Source organism: Harpia harpyja, chromosome 21 (genome assembly GCF_026419915.1).
Source record: "Harpia harpyja isolate bHarHar1 chromosome 21, bHarHar1 primary haplotype, whole genome shotgun sequence".
In the NCBI taxonomy this organism is placed as follows: Eukaryota; Metazoa; Chordata; class Aves; order Accipitriformes; family Accipitridae; genus Harpia; species Harpia harpyja.
The window spans coordinates 8,663,431-8,686,530 of NC_068960.1; the positions used below are offsets into that span (position 1 = coordinate 8,663,431).

A 23,100-nucleotide genomic window follows, 5' to 3' on the forward strand; every position below is an offset into this window, starting at 1 on the left:
GTGACCCGGAGGAGCTCGCTTCCCTCTCCCCCCCCCCCCGCCGCCGCCGCCGCCGCCGCCTCCTTTCCTCCCCCCGCCCGCTTGCCCGGCCGGCGCCGGGCCCCGGATGCTAGAGGCCGGCGGAGGGACGTCATTGTTCCCCGACGGGCTGTAACAGTAGGCGGAGCGGGCCGGGCTGAGGCGGGGGCTGCGGCGAGGGGGGGACCCGGCAGCGCCGAGTCAAGCGGGGCCGAGCCAGGTAATGGGGCCGGGGGGGCGGGGGGAGCGTCGGGCCTGGCGGCGGCCTGGCAAAGCCCGGCAGCGCCGCGTGCGTCTCCCTGCCTGGAAATCAATGGGCCGGGGGGGAGGGGCCGGCCCGGGAAAGGGAAGGGAAAGCGACCGGCGGGAGCAGCCGGCTCAGCCCAGCCCAGCCCAGCCCACCCCGCCGGGGCGCCGGCCGGGCGCTCGGCCGCTGCCCTCTTGGCTGGCGGGCAGCCGGAGGGGGTGGGACCCCCCCCGGGCGGGGCGGGGCGCCGTCCCCAGCACGCGGCGGAGGGACCCAACCCCGCCGCCGCCGCCGCCGCCACCCCCTGGGCCGGCGGGACCGGCCCCCCTTCCGGCGCGGCGGCGCCCGGCGCGATGCCTCCGCTCCGCGCCCGCCTGCTCCGTTAGGCGCCGGGGTCCCGCCGGCGCCCGCCTCTCCCTCCCTGCTCCTGCCGGCGCGGGGAGTCGGCGTTGCTTCCCCGCGTCCCGGTGCCGGCGGGAGGGCGGACGGGATCCCTTCGCCCCGAGTCCCGCGGACGTGAGCGGCGTTGTTTCCCCGCGCGGCGAGGCGGCGGCTCCTCGCGGGGCCTGCCGCCCTCCCGCTCGGAGGGTCCGCGTTCGATTCGTCACCCCTTCCCGCTACCCCCCGCCTGCCTCCCCCCCCCCCCCCCCGGCGCGTTGCCATGGGCACAGAGTCGCCGTTGGGCGATGCCTGCCGCGGTCCTGCCTCCGGCCGGCTGGTGAGGTGCGGGCTCGGGCTCGGGCTCGGAAAGGTAAAGAGCGGGCGGGGAAGGCGGGCGCTGAGGCGGCGCGGCACACCGCTGGGCCTGCCCCCAGCCGGGCGGGGAGCGGCGGGGCCGAGGTGCGCGGTGGCCCGGCGGGGCTGGGGCGGTGCGCGAGTTGGAGGGAGAAGGGCGAGGCGAGGAGAAGCGGAGCCGGCCTCGGAGCCGCTTCCCGGCACACCCCCCACCCCCCCCCCGCCCCAGCCTCGCCTGCGCGGCGGGGTCGGTTTTGTTTTGTGCGCGTTTGGGCTCCGGCCGTTCCCCGGCGCGGACATGTTGCGTGCAGGCGCGGCGTGCCTGTCCGCGAAAGCAGCCGCTCACCCTTCGGCGTCCGGACGTCCTCGGGAACCGAAGCCGCTTCCGAAAGGCAGAGCCGGGGGCGAGCGGGTCGGTGCCTCCGGCGCAGCGCTGGTAACAAAGAGGCGCCGGAGCCGGACGGTGGGTTTCATGTGGAACGGGAGGTCTGTGACATGGGCCGTAACGCGGCGGCGGTCCGGGGTCCGTCGGAGCGAGCGGCGGCTCCGGGCTCAGACGGCCCTGGGACCGTCAGGAAACTCTCTGCTGGCCTCCCCGCTGCCGGGGCAAAGAGTATTTAAAGTTATTCCGTGCCTCACGTACATAATTGGCCTCCAATTAAGGGTAAAGTGATAATTAATTTCGCGTTTCCCGGCTTGGTGGCTGGATTATTTTTTAATGAAAGTAAAACTAGCGCGGCGTGGCGTGTGTGTGTGTGTTTGGGGTGTTTCTTCATTTCCTTTTCTTCCCTCCCCCCCCCTTTTTTTTTTTGGCTTACGGTAGTGTTGCGGTGTGGAAGTGGAGTTTGTAATTTAGAGACGTGAGCGTGCCTGGTCTTCATATCTACGCTATAGTAGTTTTCTATTGCTCCTTACTTCTACCTAGGTGTTTTTCTGCATGCGTGTTATCCTTTTACAATTGCCGCCGAAAATGTTTGTTTTGTAACGAGAGATATGCATAATCGCTACTCCCTGGTTAAATGCAGTTTTGCGAATGGGATCTTGTATAAAACCTTCTTGAGCTGTGATTTATTGTATGCAAAGCGGAGACCAAATATAAATATTTAGATCCAAGTCATAACTGATGTGTTTTGTGATGAGACTGCTGAAAAAAATCTAAACAACGCTGATGCAAAACTCCAAATACTGGGAAAAGTCTATTGTGACATCCACGCAGGGAAATAACTCTCAAGCCACGTGACAGTGTAAATTTATGTACAGCAGCGGTATAGGAACAGAATCTGTATGTAAGTTGAACAATGGGAGAGGGAAAAAATAGCAGTGTTTATAGTTTTTGTGCTTCTTTGTCAAAGAGATGTTATGTCCAAATTAAGAGTTATATTGACGTATTTTGAGGAAGTGGTGGATCTGATTTATTCTTACTAGCGTTGATACTTGCTGTTGTATAGTGCTTGATATCTGGTAATGTATCACTCAGTTGTCAAAAATAAACTAAAAAATACGTGAGGCTTACCTCCTTGGTCAACAACGGTCAAGCTTTTTTTGTGAGAATATTCTTCTGTTTGCCTTTCACTGCAGTCTTGATTCTGTTTTTTGTCCCGCAAATATGTTTTAAATACATCGTTGAAAAACTTTCAATTGGAAAAAGGAGATGCCACTGGTATCTGCAATTTGAAGACTGGATCTTATCTGAAAATTATTGAGCCCAACAACTGTCACGTTAGCCTTCCAAATGGACAAGGATGTCTTCATTTCTCAGTAAAATGAGAGGGATTTTTCTACTTTTGTGTATTATCTTCTCAGAAATGGAAAATGTGTACAGAGTGGATTTTAAATTGAAAATTTAAAGGGAAAAAGATCTAATTAAAGGCTTTGCACGCAATTTGTCTTTTGTGGGACTAGAAGTTCTCTAATTTACTGTGCTTTGTTTAATCTACCTTAAGTTTTATCAGTAGCAATCAAGTTGTGCCATAAATCTGAAACTGCTTTATGCTTTGTTCTCCCAGTTATTTCAGTGTAACAAAGCAGCCTATGCTTTAAAGCCTCAGTAAAGTTTATAGTTTCCCTAAACTTAAAAATGCCCTGTGTGCTATAGTAAGATAGTAGCAAAAATTTATGTATAGAAATTGACAATTAATCATGTAATTACTCAGCAGCTTACTACGCACACACAATTACACATAATTAAAGAGGTATCATCTTGCAACCTAATCAGCATTTTAAAAAGGACTTAATATTAGTTATTGCCTTTGTCCTTGGGGGCTAAGGGTTTGTTTTGCTTTCTCTTACATTCAGCATTTCCTTTTTATAGCTTAAATTCCCCTGTTGTTTTGCCAGGGAAAAATCTACAACTTTACCGAAGTACAACTGAAAAATATGCTTTTTGGTTCAACTCTTTGATTGATACTAAGAGTTGTAAATGTGATAGGTGCAAAATACCACAAGTACTGCTGCCAAAATTGTATCCAAACAAATATTTCTTGGAGGGGCAGATGAAACCCAGGCAGAAATAAACTTACAGGTGTTGCTCTCCTTTCCCAAGATTTCTCAGAGCTATATCCCATTCTCTGTGTCTCAGAGTTCCCAGGAGCGTGTGGTTCCTAGGAGTGAAAAGATTGTCCAAACAGCTCCTCCTGGATCTCAACAGGCCAGCACTTGAAGGTGCTACTGCTCACAACTCCTTTTTAAAAAAAAAAAGGTCTTCATAACTGCAATGGATTAAAATCCATGAAAGCGTAAGAAATGTCATCAGTCACCAGCTCTGCAGAAGTTAAAAGGAATATTGATACAGTTTTGATGGAAAATTCTGCTTTGTAAGTTTAGGTTTGGGTAGGGGTTTTGTTTGCTTGCTTGCTTGCTTGCTTGTTTTTATCATTCTTATCAGCTATTTAGCTCTTCAAGTTATTTGAGACTAAATGACAGGATTTCTCCTTTTGTTTCTGGAATGCTTCTTGACGTTCTTATGTCAACCAGAACTTTTGCCTCTGTTACAGATATGAACAATGACCATAGTTAACAAGCCAAAATCTTCAAAATCTAAAAAGTCATCTTCAAGGCGGTCTGACAAATCTAAGAAACACTATACTAAAAAAATGACGTCACGCACTGCAAATTTGGGCCGGGTACCACCTGCAGAAGATCCAAACAAAGTCTCTGTGGACAAAGGACCTGGAGATGGTATTTATTGTAGATCATCTCAAAAATCAAAGCCTTTTGCCCAAAGAGATCTAGGTAAGTGTGTCTTTTGTCCTCCCCTCTTTTTCTTAAAAACCGAAGTAGAAAATGCAGTTCTTATTTGTTGCACTGCTATAAAATGGGACTATGACGAGTAAAGACTTCAACTTTGTGAACCCCCTAAGGCAACTGAAGGGACTGGTGTTGAAATAGTTTTATCTATTTACAAACTATTTGTAACTTAGTTTTGATCTATTTACAGTCCATTATGGGGAGCTTTTTGTAATACACAGGCTTACCCAGGTCTTCTCTGTTACGCAGAGAAAAGTACATTTTACCATTGCTATTCATGGCTTCCATTATTCACAAGCCTTTGAATGAAAACGCTGCTCAGGAAGACATCTGATATCTAGGGTTACCTTTTGTGCCAGCTACTTGCTTATTTTTCTGTCTTAGTACTTATATTTATTACCATACAAGTGTGAGTTTGCGGTTTTAAGTTACAATTAGGAAAAAAACAACAATTGAATTAATAATCAGATTAAAGACTATAGATGGAAAGAAACCTGGCAAAAGTTACTAAAATCAGAGCGGTAGTTTGTCTTGTATTAGAAGAACTAAAACAGATGAATAAACTATCGTCCAAAACAGTGTGTTGACCAGCAAATTTGAGCGGCACTGTTAAAGCTGCGCATCGTAATGTTCTTGTGTTTTGGAGTATAGTTGGTTCTTCTGGGTGCTCCTGCAGAATGCTACTTTTTAAATATCCTTTTTAAAACAAAAACAATACATCTCTTTTAAAATATAATTTACTTGCAGTTGTTAATGACGGAATTGCCCCACCACAAAGGATTCTTTTTCCACCTGAGAAAATTTGTATGGACTGGCAACAAACACAGAGTGTTGGAGTTGGACTGCAGAATCTCGGCAACACATGCTTCCTTAATTCTACTCTACAATGTTTGACCTACACGCCTCCTCTCGCCAATTACATGCTTTCTCTTGAACACACCCAGTCATGTGAGTACTTTCTAACATTATTATAAATCTGTTGGACAGCTCTGAAGGTGAAAGAACAATAGTGATTCTGTGAAGAAAACCCTTAGTTGTTCTATTTTCTCTGTAGAAGCTGGCTTTGAACATGATCTTAAAGGTCTTTTCCAACCTAAATGATTCTATGATTATATTAACAGGAGGCTCAGAATAGCATATAAAGTTCATTTGTTCATTTAATGCACCATGGTAAAACTTCAAAAAAAGATCATTTCTTGCTTCATGTGAATAATGAAGTGCATTGTAAAGTAACGCATTTGATGAACATTTGGCATTTGGGTTTCCTGCTGGTAGAAAGGTGATAAAATTCAGGACGTTGGCATTGTAGATTCTTAGTCTTCACAGCCTCTATACTGTAATGCACTAATACTGCGATAAATGATATGTTTACTGTTGACCCATTAATAAAAAAAAAAACCACCACCCTAGAAAGCACTATAAGCTAATCTCTTATGAACTCAAATAGACATTTGTGTGGGACTGTGTTAAAATTTAGACTGATTTTATTCTAAATAAAATTCTGTATCTTTCAAACCCTTGACTTTGTGTTGTTTAAATTTCATTTTTATACTTGAATTTATTTAAGCCTAGGAGCCTCTTTTCATATCCATATACATGTATTTTTACAAAGGCACCTGTGTGCTTTCTAGTCTGGTATCTTAGTATTTATTCCTAGAAATTTAACTGTGTTTTCTTACCATATATTAAAACTATTTCAGTTAACAATCCTGTTGAAAAAAAGGAGGGCAGAAATACTAATACGTACATTACTTTACTCTTTCCTTTCTCCCGGAGGATTCTTAGCTCTGTGTCATGTAGCTCACCTAACAGCAGTGTGCTGAAAATAACACACATTCTCTCTTAGTGCTGTATCATCAATGTCAATATTGTTTCCTCATATATTCTGCAGTCTGTGGAGTTCACATTCCTGTCAGCCTGCAAAAAAAAAAAGACATTGCAATAGTTACTTAGATTTCTCATCAGAAAATGCACTTTAATTCAGACTTAATTGACATTTTTATTCTATACAGTTCTGCGTAATAAAATGTCACAAAACTGTTGGGATATTGACACCTTAGGAGAAGAAAATGTAGCATGGAGAGTGGACATTGTACCTATAATTTAAAGATTATTATTTTTTTATGTTTTTTTGTAGCAATGTATATTTGACTAGACTGGGATGCTTTCTTCTTTCACTTTTCAGGTCATGAAGAAGGTTTCTGTATGATGTGCACTATGGAAACTCACATTAACCAGGTGCTGTGTTGCTCTAATAATGCCATCAAACCTACATCTGTTATCAATGGCCTTAAAAGTAAGTAATTTTAGATGTTTTGGGAGTTTTTTATTTTTTTTTTTTTATTTCTCAAAGAATTACTTGATGCATATAAATTATTTTGATTCTTTAAAGAAGAGAGATTTTAGAAATCTGAGTTTTCTTTCATTTTATGAGATAAATATAATGACCTTCTTATTTATTAGGAATAGGAAAACATTTCCATTTTGGCAGTCAAGAGGATGCACATGAATTCTTATGCTTCACTGTTGATGCTTTGCAGAAAGCTTGCTTGAATGGAAGCACCAAGTAAGCATAAACAAATTAACTTTAAATGTTCTCTAGCCCCTCTTACTCCTTTATTTACTATCATAAATTAAAATCTATGTCCTTGGTTTTCATAAAAAGAAAAACTCCGTGCCTTAAATCTTCTTCTGAGGTCTGATATTAATTTATTTCCAGATTGGACAGATCTTCTCAAGCCACCACACTTATTTATCAAATATTTGGAGGATATCTAAGATCCCGAGGTACTTTTTAAAAATCTTACTGTCCTTTGAAGTGATCTGTGTCTTTTTGTCTGTCCGTAGTAAAGGAGTTTGTAGTTTGACTGAAGTAATACATATTAATGATTTAAATTTGCACAGTTAGTCTTTTTCACATATTGTTAAGCATTTGTATTTTGATTCCAGTAAAGTGCTTGAACTGCAAAGCAGTTTCGGATACGTACGAGCCATTCCTCGATATTACTTTGGATATAAAGGTAAGATGTTTTGTTAATATGGGTCAAGATGTGTAAAGACTTGTAGAGCTTTCTAAAATAAAGTCATTTTACTTAAAAACATAAACTGTTAAGGCAAAAGAGCTTGCTGGTAGATGGGAGTGGATTGGACTTGTTCTTCTGCGGAAGCCATGTAAATGGTCTCCATATTTGCATTGGATTTAAGCTGGAAAAATAATAATTATATCTACACCAACAATGATACTTTCATACTTCCTATTATTCTACTTTGATATACATTTATTGTTAGACTGATGGATTTGATTGTTCTCACTGTTGATGCCGAAGCATACCACAGATGCTCTCCGTGGCATTGCAAAATTTATTTATTTCGAAGTAGAATCATTTTCAAATGAGGTAAATGCTCAGTGTACTCTGTTACTGCCTCCTTCACAGTGTTTGCTGGTTCACAGTAGGTCACTTAAGTATGAACTAACAAGGTTCTCTCGTAAACTACTAGTAAGTGTTTGAAATTTTGCATTTCCAGTGACTTACTGCTCTTTCTTACTCATCCAGGCAGTTACATCTGTCACCAGAGCTCTAGAACAATTCGTGAAACCAGAACAATTGGATGGTGAAAATAGCTATAAGTGTAGCAAGTAAGATTATTACTAATTACGTCTTAATACAAGATACACATTTAATGTATTGCATGACTTGGAGCATAAGATATCTTTTGACTTTGTTTAGAAATAAGATGAGACACAGCTCTCTGTTGTTCTTTCATTTAGTTTTGTTTATACAACTAATACACTGAAATCATTCAAAGCTTGGAAAATAATATGTTTGTTTCTAAGTGGCTAATTTCTGTGTTTCTGTTTGAAAATTTGGAAATATAAGAATTGTGGCCATTAGCTCACATTAGACTCTTATTCCTAGTATTGTCTACACTGGGGTTTGTCAGTCTTCATAAGTGTGAAGTTGCACACTGAAATATTCATATGGCCAGAAGTTAAAAGGCATGTCCGATAAGTAGTGGTGAGCTGAAGCACAGAGCTACAGACAATGATTTGGGGTGGGAGGCAACATCAGCTTCCCAAAGGTCCTAGTGTTCACTGTGAAACAAAGTCAGATTGGGTCTTAGTGAATGTGAACAGACTCGGTGATATTTAACATTAGCAACCTCTGCTGGCTCGTCGAACAATGTCTTGCACAGTTCTTGAATTGTAAAACCTGCAGACTACTATTGTCTGAAACAAGCCACCCTAAACCTAACCTATGCTTAGTGAAAGCATGTGGAGTTAAGATGTCCTACATGCTGATCAATATGTAAAATGTTTCTACGTATGTAAGAGCATTGAACATTTGTATAAGATATTTTAGCAAAACAAGTTGTTATTCAAACATAAACTCAGAAAAGCAAAGACTGCCAGGCTTGGTTCTGTAACATTCCTGTCTGATCCTTCTAAATGAAAAATGCAATACCTGCTTTTTGTTCTCAGAAGTCTATAAGTTAATTAGTACATTTGAACGCAGATGTTGAATAAAGAGCATCCAATAGGCTATTACAACAATTTAATCCCAGGTTCATTTTAATCTGTGGATCCTAGCAAACAGCATGATATGTGTGAAGAATTCTCATAGTTTACAGATTCTGGCTGAGGAAGAATAAGATAACTGTAATAAGCACTTCACATCTGAATTGCGTGATCCTTCATTAACGTGGGGTGTGATTGGTTTAGTCACAAATAAACCCAGAAGTTTCAGTCTTTTTGTGAGTTTAAAAAGAAAGGTTTAGCATATGTACAGTATCTTTTCCGTTGCTGGTAAACTATTCTATTACTTTTAAGTTTTTCCTAATTGACGTTTTCCTTTTCTTTTCTACCATGAATTTTTCTAACAAAGATTACTGCCTCAAAACTTTGTATTTAATTACAAGTTTCATAGAATTTTATAATTTTTTTTTTTTTTTTTGCTTATTCTGGGTGGGTCTCTTTTTTTGTTCATAGGCATTCTCCATCAGTTTGGAATTATCTGCCTTGTATTTTGACATCAGAATTTGAAAAGAGGCTATTTAATTCTTTCTATTTGTTAACTATCAACAGTGTGTTTCTTGATGATGTAAACTGACGTGTTTCAGTCCTCTGTGCTAGTAGTTGAATTTCAGGGCTTGCTCTGTATGTCCTACCTTTGAGCACGCAATGCAACAGACTTACAATTAACAATTTTTGGGGGGAAGACTGCAGATGGTTTCAGTGTCTTTCCAGGCAACCTCAGTATACACAGACTTATTACTGTCCAATATCTCCCTCCTGCAGAATGCCTGTTCCCTTCCAGTTAATTTTTTACATTGATACATGATCCATTTTGGAAATTACTTGCAGTTTGGAGGACTGAGACTCTCTTGTTCCACTTTTAATATTGGCATTCCCGCAGAAAGTTGAAAGAATGTATCTGGGACACATTTAAATTAGCCACTTTGGTGTAACAAGAAATGGTACCTTCCCTTACATTCTGGTGATGTGTTCTAGTGAGAGATTCCTGGTCCTGTTTTGCGCCGAGTTGTTGGGAAGCCTTACCTTTTTGGCATAACAAAGATACATGTTCAGACATCTGTTTGGCTATCAAAAGATAATGTTCTAAATCCTTTATTCTTTGTTCTGTAGAGCTGTCCTCTTATATCCTGCTATCTTCTCTCTATTAACAAACCTGAAATGCAGTGTATGGATTTATGAAAAGAAAAAACATATTATGCAAGTAAATATCATTCAAATAGCATAAGCATGTCAGAGAGATGAAAACTTGTTTGACTTTTGGGGGGAAAGAATATGCTGTTAAACATTTGTCTGTGCTTGGTTTTAAGGTGTAAAAAGATGGTTCCTGCATCAAAGAGGTATACAATACATCGTTCTTCCAATGTTCTCACAATATCACTGAAGAGATTTGCAAATTTTACAGGCGGAAAGATCAACAAGGTATATTTACAGCTGTAATGCTACTTTATCTTCTTAGAATGGGAGATTTCCCAAAGATGAATACTCATTTAAAAGTTGTTAACGTTTGCAGGCAATAACTGTAGACTAATAACTATAGTCCAAGAAAAGTCAATATAACAACTATGGTTTCTTCTTTCTTTTTTAATAATGATGAAGTTCCTGTGTAACCGTAAGAATATACCTTACTCTTAAAAAGCTAATTCTGTAGAAAACATTTCTCTGCAACTTAAAATATTAAATGTTGTTTATGAGAATAGGTATTTTTAAATGAATCAAAAAATATATTAATATAATCCTAGTCTGTGTTTTTAGAAGCATTTTTCTCAGGCTATTCCATGAAGTATTGCAGGATAATTTTTGAATCTTCTTGGTCTGTGTTTAGGATGTAAAATATCCTGAATATTTGGATCTTCGAGCGTATATGTCCCAATCAATTGGAGAACCACTCATCTATGCTTTATATGCAGTTCTTGTACATAGTGGTTTCAACTGTAACGCAGGACACTATCTCTGCTTCATAAAGGTAGATATCGGCTTGCTTTCTAACAGGGTAAAATCTGTGCTGACAAAGAAGTTTAAATGTTACTGGTAACCACTGTTTTTAGGGGAAAAGGTTGCATTATATGTTTTGTTTGATTTGTTTTGGTATGTTTTGTTCTGTAGTGTTCTATCTGTGATGTCATTTGGAAAACATGCAATTCATATAAAGATACCATTTTATTATCTTTATTTACAGGCCGGTAATGGACTTTGGTATCGAATGAATGATGCCTCAGTAGACCTTTCTGATATCAAAACAGTTCTCAATCAGCAGGCTTATGTACTTTTTTATATCAGGTAATAACAAATACTAAATGTGTTCAGAATATATTTACTTTCCTGTTATTGATATTTTTCTTCTTTTTAAGTGTTTTTGTTTCTGTCCTAGGAAAAGACTACTATTTGTGTAATTCAGTTCTGTCTGACCTGAAATTCCCCATGTCATTTATTGTCTTCCATTGCTTGCAGCAGCTTCAACTGCTGCACTTGTGTACATTGCTATACATCTGCTCTCTGTAGCTGGCTAATTTAGAAAAGAAATTAAGGCCATAGATGGTGTAAGGATGAGTTATTGCTCTGAAAAGGATAGTCTTTGTAGGAAGACCATTATCTAATTTTCAGTTTGTAGTCTTGGTTAAGTCTTCTGTATATGTCTTCTGTGTCATATAAACTGCTTCTATAAAATTATAGGATGGGGTTTAATCCAAGAATAGGCTGGAAGAAAAACTCTAAACTAAGATCGCTGCTTTTTTCCCAAGGCGCTATGATTTGACACTTGGAGAACGTGCTTTTTACTTGCCAGCACCGTCTTATCCCCGTTCATTCCTTGGTCAGCGGGGGGCTAATAATAAGCAGGCTGGATTTATGGGACCACGACTTCCTCCTCATATGATTAAGGTAATTTGAGGGGGACAGATAATGGCACCAAATCGATAGTGGGTTTTGGGTTTGGGGGGGGGGGTGTTGTTGTTTTTAGCACCTGAGTTTTACTTTCCCTCTGACACTGTGGCTTCCTTCACAGCCCTCATGCTACAGCCACAATTATTCAAACAGTGGCTAATCCTAAATTGTGCACCCTTGCTACTTCATTACTTTATACTTCCAACTCAGCTTTCGAAAGCACTGAGAGCTATGCTCTGGATTTAAGTAGTGTATTAATGCTTAAATAAATAAAAAAAGATTTTTTTTTTTTTCCCCTATCAGTGTCACTTTAGCTGAGACAGTGAAAACAAATTGTGTTGTTCCTGAGTACCAGAACAATTATTCCGGTGTCTTCAGGGAATGTTTAAAGGGGAAAATAAATATATTTGGGAATAGCTTTAGTCAGTGTTAAGTTGTTTGGGTGGGTTTCAAAAATGATGCTCATTTGATACCAATATGCAGTAAACCAAAAGCAGGAATTAAACACACTTGTTGGACTTAACATTTGTATTTGAAGGGGGGTGTTTCTTCTTCTTAGGTGTTGAGGCAATTTGTAGAAATATTTAGTAGGAGAATTTCATGTTTTAAAACTTTAAATGCTGGTGTGTTTGCACATATCCATCTTCCAATCTTTTCTTTTTAAATACAGAATTCAAGTCGTTTAAATGGAAATGGACCCCTAAAAGAGGATTCAAATACTGTTGGTGTCACCCTAAAAAGGCCATCTTCAGCTCCGCCAACAGCTTGTGTTCAAAACTGGGCAATTACCAGGCCTTCAAATACGGATTCATCAAAAAACCAGAAGATCACTATCAGTATTCATAACAAATTGCCTGCACGTCAGACTGTGTCACAACCTGACTGTCTTAGCAGTGCTGCGGAGGATGAGGATCTAAGCAAGCCTGTTCCTTCATCCACAATTACAAATTCTTCTGCAGCAGAGTCTACCTCAAATGCATCTACAATGTCAGTTGCTACTAACATTTCCAAACAGGAGGTTCCTGATGAAATTTTTGTTGAGCCAGCAGTGAATGGAAATCCTAAACTCAGCTCTGATAACGTGGTCCCTTATGGTGCAGAATCTTCAGGAAAATCTGAGGAGTCGAAGGGCTTGTTTAAAAGGAATTGCAACATAGTATCTTCTAATGGAATTTTGATTGGAAAGGTGGTCTGTACATTGCAGAATTCCCATTCTTCCTGTCAGAATGCTGAAGAAGAAAGACCCCAGCACGAGCTGCCAAAAAATGATTCACTAAATGGTGCTATTAGTTTAGATAATGAATCTAAAGAAAATGGACTGAAACTTGATGATGCCACTTGCCAAGTCCAACCTGTTAAACCTTCTGAGATTTTCTTTTCTAAAACAAATGGATTGCTTGAAACAGTGAGTTATATTTGTTCCATCTAGAACTTCTCACCTATGATGTATTAAGTACTCGGGAGCATTAAAATGTTCCTAATTCATGTGAAATACCGAGAGAACACACAGCACAAATTTCATCATAACATCTTGTGCTATTATCCCATTAGAATTTGCAGAGCTGAGCTGACATATGAGAACATGTCAACTTTGGAGAAGTTCAGCTGAGATAATACTACATAAGTTTCATAAATATATTGGGGGGGTGTGAGTGCAGTGGTGTGTAAAATGGGGATAGTGCATATAACTCAAAGTGATCTTAACATCTATGTAAAATTTTGCAAACAGTAGTTTTCTACTAAGGATAGTATTTTTTCTGTCCGTTAACTTCTGCGTTTTAATTGTAGATGCCTATAGCTTTGTCGCCGGTTCCTCAAGACATAATCTTAGAATCTCTCGCATACAGCCAGTTGAACAGCTTGGCAGAGGAAATAAGGTAAAATGAGTACACTCTGATTAAAACAAGATTTCATACAAATGTATCGTTGTTTTACCTGTCTACTAATACTATTTAATAGAAAGATTTAAATGAGTACAGAGAATTCCACACTGTACATCTAGTGTTACAAACATCAGCCCTGAGCATGTATTAATCTGATACTAAATACAGTTAGATGCCTGTTGGAAAACTTCTGTTTCTTCATAGAACGGTTTTCCATTTTTTTCCATTGTTTGGAGTACTTTTTCTATTCCTCTTTCCCCTTTTTTCCATTCTAGGATGTGTGAATGTAAATTGCCACCATCTGCTCTCCCATTTGGGGGAGAGAGGGAAATCCACGTGTTTACTTTTTTCTTGTGGGGGGAGAGCAAATGTAGTGATTTTGGCTATTGATACGATTCAGAGTAGCAAGTGGAGGATGACAGATGTGTTGGGTGTTGTTTTTTTAATGCAATACTTGCAGAATCAAGAGAAGAAAAACACCTTCTCTGAGAGCTGAGGAAGGTGTAAGAATAGATTTCTAAAGGGAATGTCTTTCCACTAGCCACCAATTTTTTTACTTAAGGGGATTTCACTCCTAACATTCATCTTTTATATGGACTTTTTCAAGTGAAAAACGTGTTTTTATTTTGTGCAGTGTCCCTGGACCTCAGATTTCTTCTGAGAATGATGCTTTTATGGAAACCGTAGTGATGGAAGCACTGTTTGCCTATGAAGAATCCAGGAAGGTTCCTTCCAACTTTAGCTGTGAGGTTGAGAATCTTTTTACTCAGTCAGATTCTGAAACCATTTCTACCAAAGAAGAAGTTGCTGAAAGTATTATAGCAAAAGCTGATAATGTGCATCCCAATATTAATGGTCAGCACAAGGTCAGGAAAAAATCGTTCGACGCTGAAGATGAATTCCTTGGGCAGTGTGAGTCTGAAGACAGTAGAGACAAAGACAAACTAAGAAGATCAAAAGAACCTGAACTGATTTCAAAAGAAAATTCTTTGTACATCAAAGGGTCTCCTGAGAGCGAAGAGAAATTAGGGCAAACTTCCTCTATAAAGTCTGACATTGAATATAGCTCTAAAAAACTTGCATCTCTAGATATTACAGATAAATGCCAAGATACAAAGGACATTTCTAATAACTATGTAGAGGTACCACCTGTTAATGACTCTTCTATTACAAAGCTGGATAAAGTTTTGGAGAGCCAATTTTCTAGAGAAAATGAGGGACTGGGTAACAAAAAATGTGAAGAAGATAAACATAGGAAAAAATATAAGAAAAAAATATATGACTCTCAAAAAACTGACAAAGAGCACTACCGAAAGAAAAGAGAAAACTCAGACACTGAAGAGAAGGAGAAGCAAACCAGAAGCAAAACAGATGACCATTCCCACAAGAGGGGGAGCTCTCGCAGTGTGGAAACAAATAAGCAAAATCATCATAAGCAGGACTATTGCAATGAAAGCAAGTACAGATCTTCCCATAATGAAAGAAGCAGTCCAAATAATGGCAAAAGCTCAGGAAAATATTCTCGTTATAGATCCCGAAGCAGCGAAAGAACAGAACAAGACAGGAATAGGTATTATCATTCCAAAGGAGAGAGAACTTGGAACAGAGAAAGATACTATCAAGATGAACCACGGAGATGGGAAAAATGCAGATACTACAATGATTATTATTCCTCTCATGGAACAAGAGATGGTAGAGAGGGAAAGTCCTCTCATTGTGATAAAGACTTTGACAAATCAAGTCAAACTTACAACAGGTCACATAAGGATTATAATTTCGAAAGCAGATGGCCTCACTCTAGAGGGGAAGATGTACATCACTTTAGCAGCCACAGAGCAAATTTACATCATTGTTCAGTACCTCAGCAGCAATCCGAAAAATATTCTCGGGAAAGGCATGCATTTCCACGTATGTCAGTTCATGGAAATTCTGAGGACTCTTCCCGGGAAAATGAAAAAGAAAAACTAAGAAATGGCAAAAGAAAACATAGCCACACAGAAGGAAGCGGAAGCGAAATAGAAAAGAAATGTCGAAAAACAGGTGACCAAAGAATGAAAAAATATAAGAAGGTCAAGAAGAAAAAGAAGTCCAAAGATAAACATCGAGAGAAGGATCACAAGTAAGCAAGGATTCCAGCATAATCAGCAATTTTTTTCCTAATTCTTTTCTGGGTGTTTCTCATGTCTGCCTTTTTTTCATTGTTTCTAAATTATTTATATAGCATAATCTGGCTGGGGATCATGTCATTAGGTTGGTCAAGTGAAGATAGGAAGGATATTGCTGAATTGTGTTAGAACACTAGATCTGGACCACGTAGTTCAAATCACATCTGCACACCATTCTTGGTTAGGTTACAACAATTTTTTTTTTTTTTAATTCCACATATTCCACACCTAGCCCCTGTTAATGATTTGTGTACAAACCAGGACCTATTGTCCGTCAATCTGAGGGCTTAAGTTTGCTGCATCTGAAATGTTAGATGTGCAGAAATTACCACAAAATAACTGACACACTGCAAGTCATCACCTGTGGTAAAATAAATAACGTTTTATATATGCATCAAGTGCCACATCTGTTTTTCTATTTTTAACTTGCATGTTTCCTTCAGACTTTATGATTTGGATTTCTCTGCACTCCGCTTTGATAATGACAATCGCAAACGTAAGAAAAAGAAGAAAAAGAAGAAACACATTAAGAAACAAAAGCTTCTTGAAATATTTAGAGCCTCATTTGCAGAAGAAAACTCGGGAAGAGAAGGAAGAATCCTCTCCTCCAGGTGACTATTTATGTGAGCAATACAGAAACCAAGGCAGTAAACAGCCCTACAAGGAAGGGAAGCCTGGTGCAGGTGAAAGCAAGAAATACAGCTCCATCACATCCAATAAGTATGTTAAAGGTACAGGGCCACAGGATGTTTGCAGGACTCCTTTTTGGTCACACAGACACTATTATTTAAAACAGTCTTAACATGTTTGTGTGATGAAATCTCTGCTTTATATCATGGCTTCCGAACAGTCTGCATTAATATAAAAAAAAGTTGATAGGCTTTTTTTTTTCCATTTTAAAATGACTGCTAGGAAAGAAAGTCTGAAATAAAACTGCAAAGGTGTTGAAGGGCAAGTAATTTTAATTTGATCTGATGGTTCAGTGGCGAACAAGTGGGAGAGATGCAACATGCCTTATTAAATTCAGTCCAACTAACTAGGAAAAAAAACCTTGGGCAGCTGTATCTTGAAAAATAATCTAGCAGGTAGACAGGAGGTTCAGTAGTCAAGATGGAAGATGATGATATGAGACTTCCAGGCTAGTAATATTGTAGTGAAACACCATCTTCCTAAAAAAAAAAAAAAAAAAAACCTGCCAGAGTAACTGATTTAAATAAAATACTATGTTCAGCTATTTTGGAACATAGGAACAGTGCTGACTGCTTATTCAGAGTAACATAAGTTGGTGCTAATACTGAAATATTGTTCTTTCAGATGTAGATCTGCCTTCTCCTAAGTACAGTTGTTAACCCTCCAGAGGATGCTTTGCAATTTAATACCTGGAGAGTATGTTAAACTCCTGCTACTCTTTTATTTACTTGTGGGGTTTTTTTGTTAGTATAGGCTTAAAAATACAGAGAAGTGGGCTAATGAAATAGCTCTTTCCCAATTTTTAATATTTAAAAAAGTCAGTTTGGTGCTTGTTATAAAAAAACTAAATACAAACTTGAGTGCCTGACTGAATTTACGCTAAACTCTGCTGTTGCTTGTCACAGTCCTTACTTGGGGTCTCAGTAGATAATACGGTTTAAATTAATTAGCTCTAGAATTATGCAATGAAGATTGCACTCTGCAATAAATTCAACATCTAAAATCAAATTTGACATTTCCCAGGAAATTTTTCTGAACAGAAGTGTTTATTATAAAAATAAAATCTTCTCAAATGCCCATTATCTGACATAAAGCCAGTCCCAGTTACTCAGGTATTTTAATAAAGAAACAACCCGCCTCCAACCATCTATTTAACTCTTACAGATAACTGAAGTAATCCCTGAAGAAGACAGCTCACTATCCAAATGCAAGTTTTAATTCTAAATTTTCTACATTTTATACCTACCCACAATTTAAGAATTGGGTTAATAGTGGCAATCCTGTTCATTAATAGCCCAGTGTTGCAAACATCATTCTGGCATAGAAAACAAAAGAATCCATCTTCTTGCATTACAGCTGAATGCATTTCACTATTTGGAGAAGTTTAATCTTGGAAGATACTTTCAATTTTCAAAAATTTTACGTGGTTTCCACATTGAGGTAAATTGCCATAGTCAGTAGATTCTTGCACTGAAAAGTTTGCTTAAGACAAAGAGGAATTGCATTTGTAGAAGAACAACAATTGTATTTTAGGACATAGACAACCAAAAGTTTTATTCTGAAAATACAGTATGGAGGGAAAGCTCATTGTTCACACATTCTTGTAAAATTTGATATTTATCTCTTTAACAAGGAAAATTTAAGGAGGACTGAATTGAGGCCTTTCAAATACTACTGTTGTAAAAATAGACTTTTTTATGATATTGATGTCAAAATAATTCTTATTGCACTAAAAGTGTCTCAGTTCTAGCTGATAAATCAGGAACCGAACAGAAGAAAATGCATCTCTAATACTCCTTTGGCTTTAGTGACTTCTCCAGCCAGCAGATGGCAAACTTGGTTTTTTCCCTAAACCAGTCAAAAGTATAGTAAGAAAGTAAATGTCTTGCATCTCATTACACAAGTCAAGGGCATTAAGGTTACTGGGCTATGTAGGTGAAAGAGATGTTCATTGATAAATACGATGGCAGTACCCCACTTTGGTATGCTGCTTGCAACACAAGTGGGACGTGAGGGCTGTGAAAAGCAATTCGTTTAAGTCTTGAGAATTTTAGTATTTCATCAAATCCTTGGATGTTAATTAGCTTTATCCCATGGAAGGTCAATTTAAAAAAAAAAAATGGGTCTCACGTAAGATTTTCTGAATGATGGAATCTAATCTCAAAAAAGGCCATTTTAGCTGTGTGTTTTTAGAGAGTATTGAACCTCTCAAACAAGCTAGGGACAGGCTAGGAACAACTGAGATGCAATTGTTAGGTTGTACCTTTTCACCAGGACTCATATTACTTGGAATAAATTAATATGGATGAAAAGGGCTAGTGATAATTTGTGATTTAAGAAAAATCCAGATAGTATGGGAGAAGGAGCAGCTTTAAAGCAGTTAATTTCCTACATTCCTACATGTTCTCTCCAGCAAGTTTCTGAAGGCTTCTGTGTTTGTGGGTAAGATTTAGTCAGCTTGACCCTAAGCTTGTTAGTAAAACAAGGATGCTATCTAGGCAAAACTTGAACTAAATTTCATTTACCTAAGGTCTACCATTTGCTATTAAAGCAGGTAGAGCTTTGTCCTAATACTCTGTACTGTTTACCAGTCTTAGCATAGAACTGAAATGCAGTCAGTTCCAATGTGAGGAAGCTGCCTTCTCGAGTCAGCTGTAGTCATAGAGCAGATGGAGCTGTGTGCAGGTTTGAGATTCTCTCTCAGAAATCAAACCACTGCAACATAGTTTTATGTTGAATGTCACGATGGGGAGTGACATTGCTTCCTTCTGTCTTTCAGATGCGGAACTTACTGACGGAAACCTTCAATACCCAAACTAAACCTACAACTACTTTTTACCATGAGACAACTACTTTTTACCATGAGACAACTACTTTTTACCATGAGACAACTACTTTTTACCATGAGACCACTACTTTTTACCATGAGACCCGACGACAACTACTTTTTACCATGAGACAACTACTTTTTACCATGAGACCCGACGACAACTACTTTTTACCATGAGACAACTACTTTTTACCATGAGACAACTACTTTTTACCATGAGACCCGACGACAACTACTTTTTACCATACGACAACTACTTTTTACCATGAGACCCGACGACAACTACTTTTTACCATACGACAACTACTTTTTACCATGAGACCCGACGACAACTACTTTTTACCATGAGACCACTACTTTTTACCATGAGACCCGACGACAACTACTTTTTACCATGAGACCACTACTTTTTACCATGAGACCCGACGACAACTACTTTTTACCATGAGACCACTACTTTTTACCATGAGACCCGACGACAACTACTTTTTACCATGAGACCACTACTTTTTACCATGAGACCCGACGACAACTACTTTTTACCATGAGACCACTACTTTTTACCATGAGACCCGACGACAACTACTTTTTACCATGAGACCACTACTTTTTACCATGAGACCCGACGACAACTACTTTTTACCATACGACAACTACTTTTTACCATGAGACCCGACGACAACTACTTTTTACCATGAGACCACTACTTTTTACCATGAGACCACTACTTTTTACCATGAGACCCGACGACAACTACTTTTTACCATACGACAACTACTTTTTACCATGAGACCCGACGACAACTACTTTTTACCATACGACAACTACTTTTTACCATGAGACCCGACGACAACTACTTTTTACCATACGACAACTACTTTTTACCATACGACAACTACTTTTTACCATGAGACCACTACTTTTTACCATGAGACCCGACGACAACTACTTTTTACCATGAGACCACTACTTTTTACCATGAGACCCGACGACAACTACTTTTTACCATACGACAACTACTTTTTACCATGAGACCCGACGACAACTACTTTTTACCATACGACAACTACTTTTTACCATACGACAACTACTTTTTACCATGAGACCACTACTTTTTACCATGAGACCCGACGACAACTACTTTTTACCATACGACAACTACTTTTTACCATGAGACCCGACGACAACTACTTTTTACCATACGACAACTACTATTTACCATGAGACCCGACGACAACTACTTTTTACCATACGACAACTACTTTTTACCATGAGACCCGACGACAACTACTTTTTACCATACGACAACTACTATTTACCATGAGACCCGACGACAACTACTTTTTACCATACGACAACTACTTTTTACCATGAGACCCGACGACAACTACTTTTTACCATACGACAACTACTTTTTACCATGAGACCCGACGACAACTACTTTTTACCATACGACAACTACTTTTTACCATGAGACCCGACGACAACTACTTTTTACCATATGACAACTACTTTTTACCATGAGACCACTACTTTTTACCATGAGACCCGACGACAACTACTTTTTACCATGAGACCACTACTTTTTACCATGAGACCCGACGACAACTACTTTTTACCATGAGACCACTACTTTTTACCATGAGACCCGACGACAACTACTTTTTACCATGAGACAACTACTTTTTACCATGAGACCCGACGACAACTACTTTTTACCATGAGACCCGACGACAACTACTTTTTACCATGAGACCCGACGACAACTACTTTTTACCATGAGACCCGACGACAACTACTTTTTACCATGAGACCCGACATTACCAATATTGACCTTCAAAACTTAAAATTTATTATCAAACCAATTACCATCAAGACAAAATCCAGTCATAAGTGGTGCTTAACATTTCTGTACAGAATTTTACCATGAAAGAACTTTTTTTTAGTTTTTAACTTGAGACTTTCTTTTTTAAAATATACTTCTAATCCAAAAGGGTGGAAACTTTTTACAACTGCTGAACATTGTAAATTACCACATAAATATCTCGCTGATGTGAGATAATGCCCTGGAATAGACCATCTCAAATGCTGCTTAATTACAGACTCAGGTTGACTTTATGTTATTCATGTAATGTTACTCCAAGTTAGACATCTGGTGCAAGAGCGACCAGGAATTATAAAAATTGCAACTGACAGTCTGTATATTTAATTTAAAGACTTATTTAAAATTTCACAAGCTCTCAAATAACTAGAATTTTGCAAGAGCTTCATCTTTTTTCTGTGATGTCTGACACTAGAAACTAATTTACTTCACATTTGAGTTATATTCAAGATCTGAAGAAAATCTTCTGGTTTTCAACATTGTGAAACAACGAATATGCAGTTCTGAATGTATCTCTCAAGACTATTTGTATACTCTTCCATATGTTTTTATTACATTTTCTTAATATACTGTCACTTGTCTTAAGTCTCAGTTGTCTGTTTTGTCTCTCTAAAGTGTCTAGTTACAGACAAATTCATACTGTGATTTTTATTTTTATTATTAAATGCTATCAAACTGTGATGCACTTATTATTCACTGGTCCTGCATCAGGAGATAAGTGGGGAACCTGTATTAAATACAGTTCATCTGAATAATCTGTCTGGTTTATACAAGCTGTGTTGTTCAGAGATGTCTAAAGTTTGATCTTTGTTTTTTTAAAGATAAAAAGCACTTGCCCCACTGTAAATATATAGCATGTAAAATTTATATAGTATATAAATACAGCAAAGTTAAAATGGATTTTTACTTGAGTTTTACTTGAGTTATTTAACATGCAATATGTCATGTGAATTGACAGCTTTCAGAGTGTGTTTGATACTCAAGAAATCAGATCTTCCTTTCAGTGGTAGGTGAGAAGATGCTGTCGCTGTGACCCAGAGAAGATAAGTAACTTGGAACTTCAGCTGCCTAGACAAGAATGCAGAAGGCTTTCTCCTTTGAAGTTAAAAGCTTCCAAAACCAGGCAACAGGGTGGAAGCTCAGCAGTAGCTTTTTACTGTGTGTGACACTAAAAAAAAAAAAAAAAAAAGGAGCAAGGTTAATGTTTTACTAAATACTTTAATATTTTGGTACATGGAGAACACCATAAAGCCAAACCATAAGTGTACCCTGCATAATGTTCCTATGGCAACAGTTATGTGAAGTTACATAAAGTAACATGACAAAGAAACCACATACCTTTCCTGTATCTGGCTTTTTTTTCCTCTTTTGTCCTTTGGCTCCAAGATTTGGTGTCTTGTCTTTTGTCTGATGAATAACTCCGGCATAAATTTATAAAAGGAGTTTAAATGTTGACTGCTGTACCTTGATTAAGAGCTCCTGAAGCAACAACTGCCTGAACTAGCTAATATGCAGTAAACAGAGGGCAGTTTGTGACAGCTTCAGGTTAGAGCTATGGAGAAGCAGACTGCACAACTGCAGCAGCATTAGCTATTTCTAATTGGGGAAGGTCTAATTAAGCTACCTGAGCCAAGATCCAATTTCCACCCCCCACTTACTTACATTTGACTGAAACTCACAGAAGGGAACTGACAAAATACCTTCTTAATTTAGGGTGGCTCTCAAGGGAAACCACCTTTTAATGGAGTAACACTCATAGTTGTAGCATACTTTACAAAACAATCTATTTTGCAGTTGAAGGTTTTTCTCTCTGAAAATTTAAACCTGATAATTTAAATTACTATGCCTAAAGGTAGGGAGAAGAAGCGTTTTACTTACAAGAGCAGTTGTAACACATGCTGTAAAATTGAACCTTAATCTCAAAAAAAAACCCCCAAAAAATCAGCAATTGCCTCCCATCTATCTTGGTAAATGAGGAGCTATACAACAG

General features: G+C 39.0%; 1 protein-coding gene across 2 annotated transcripts; it reads left to right on the forward strand.

The window, feature by feature from the left end:
• Positions 1-124: 124 nt before the first annotated feature.
• USP42 (ubiquitin specific peptidase 42) lies at positions 125-19,227 on the forward strand. Of its 2 annotated transcripts, none has more exons than XM_052772354.1 (17): positions 125-238; positions 3,994-4,231; positions 4,994-5,194; positions 6,432-6,542; positions 6,710-6,812; positions 6,966-7,033; positions 7,196-7,266; positions 7,801-7,883; positions 10,088-10,199; positions 10,603-10,743; positions 10,957-11,057; positions 11,519-11,657; positions 12,331-13,065; positions 13,449-13,537; positions 14,178-15,662; positions 16,152-16,319; positions 19,178-19,227. In XM_052772354.1, the coding sequence occupies exons 2-17, from the start codon at positions 4,003-4,005 to the stop codon at positions 19,191-19,193; spliced, it is 3,852 nt and encodes a 1,283-aa protein (XP_052628314.1). In that variant the 5' UTR covers positions 125-238; positions 3,994-4,002; the 3' UTR covers positions 19,194-19,227. The 2 variants fall into 2 exon arrangements, with proteins under 2 accessions (XP_052628314.1, XP_052628313.1); XM_052772353.1 differs by lacking the exon at positions 125-238 and adding an exon at positions 1,558-1,639.
• The last annotated feature ends 3,873 nt before the right edge of the window (positions 19,228-23,100 follow it).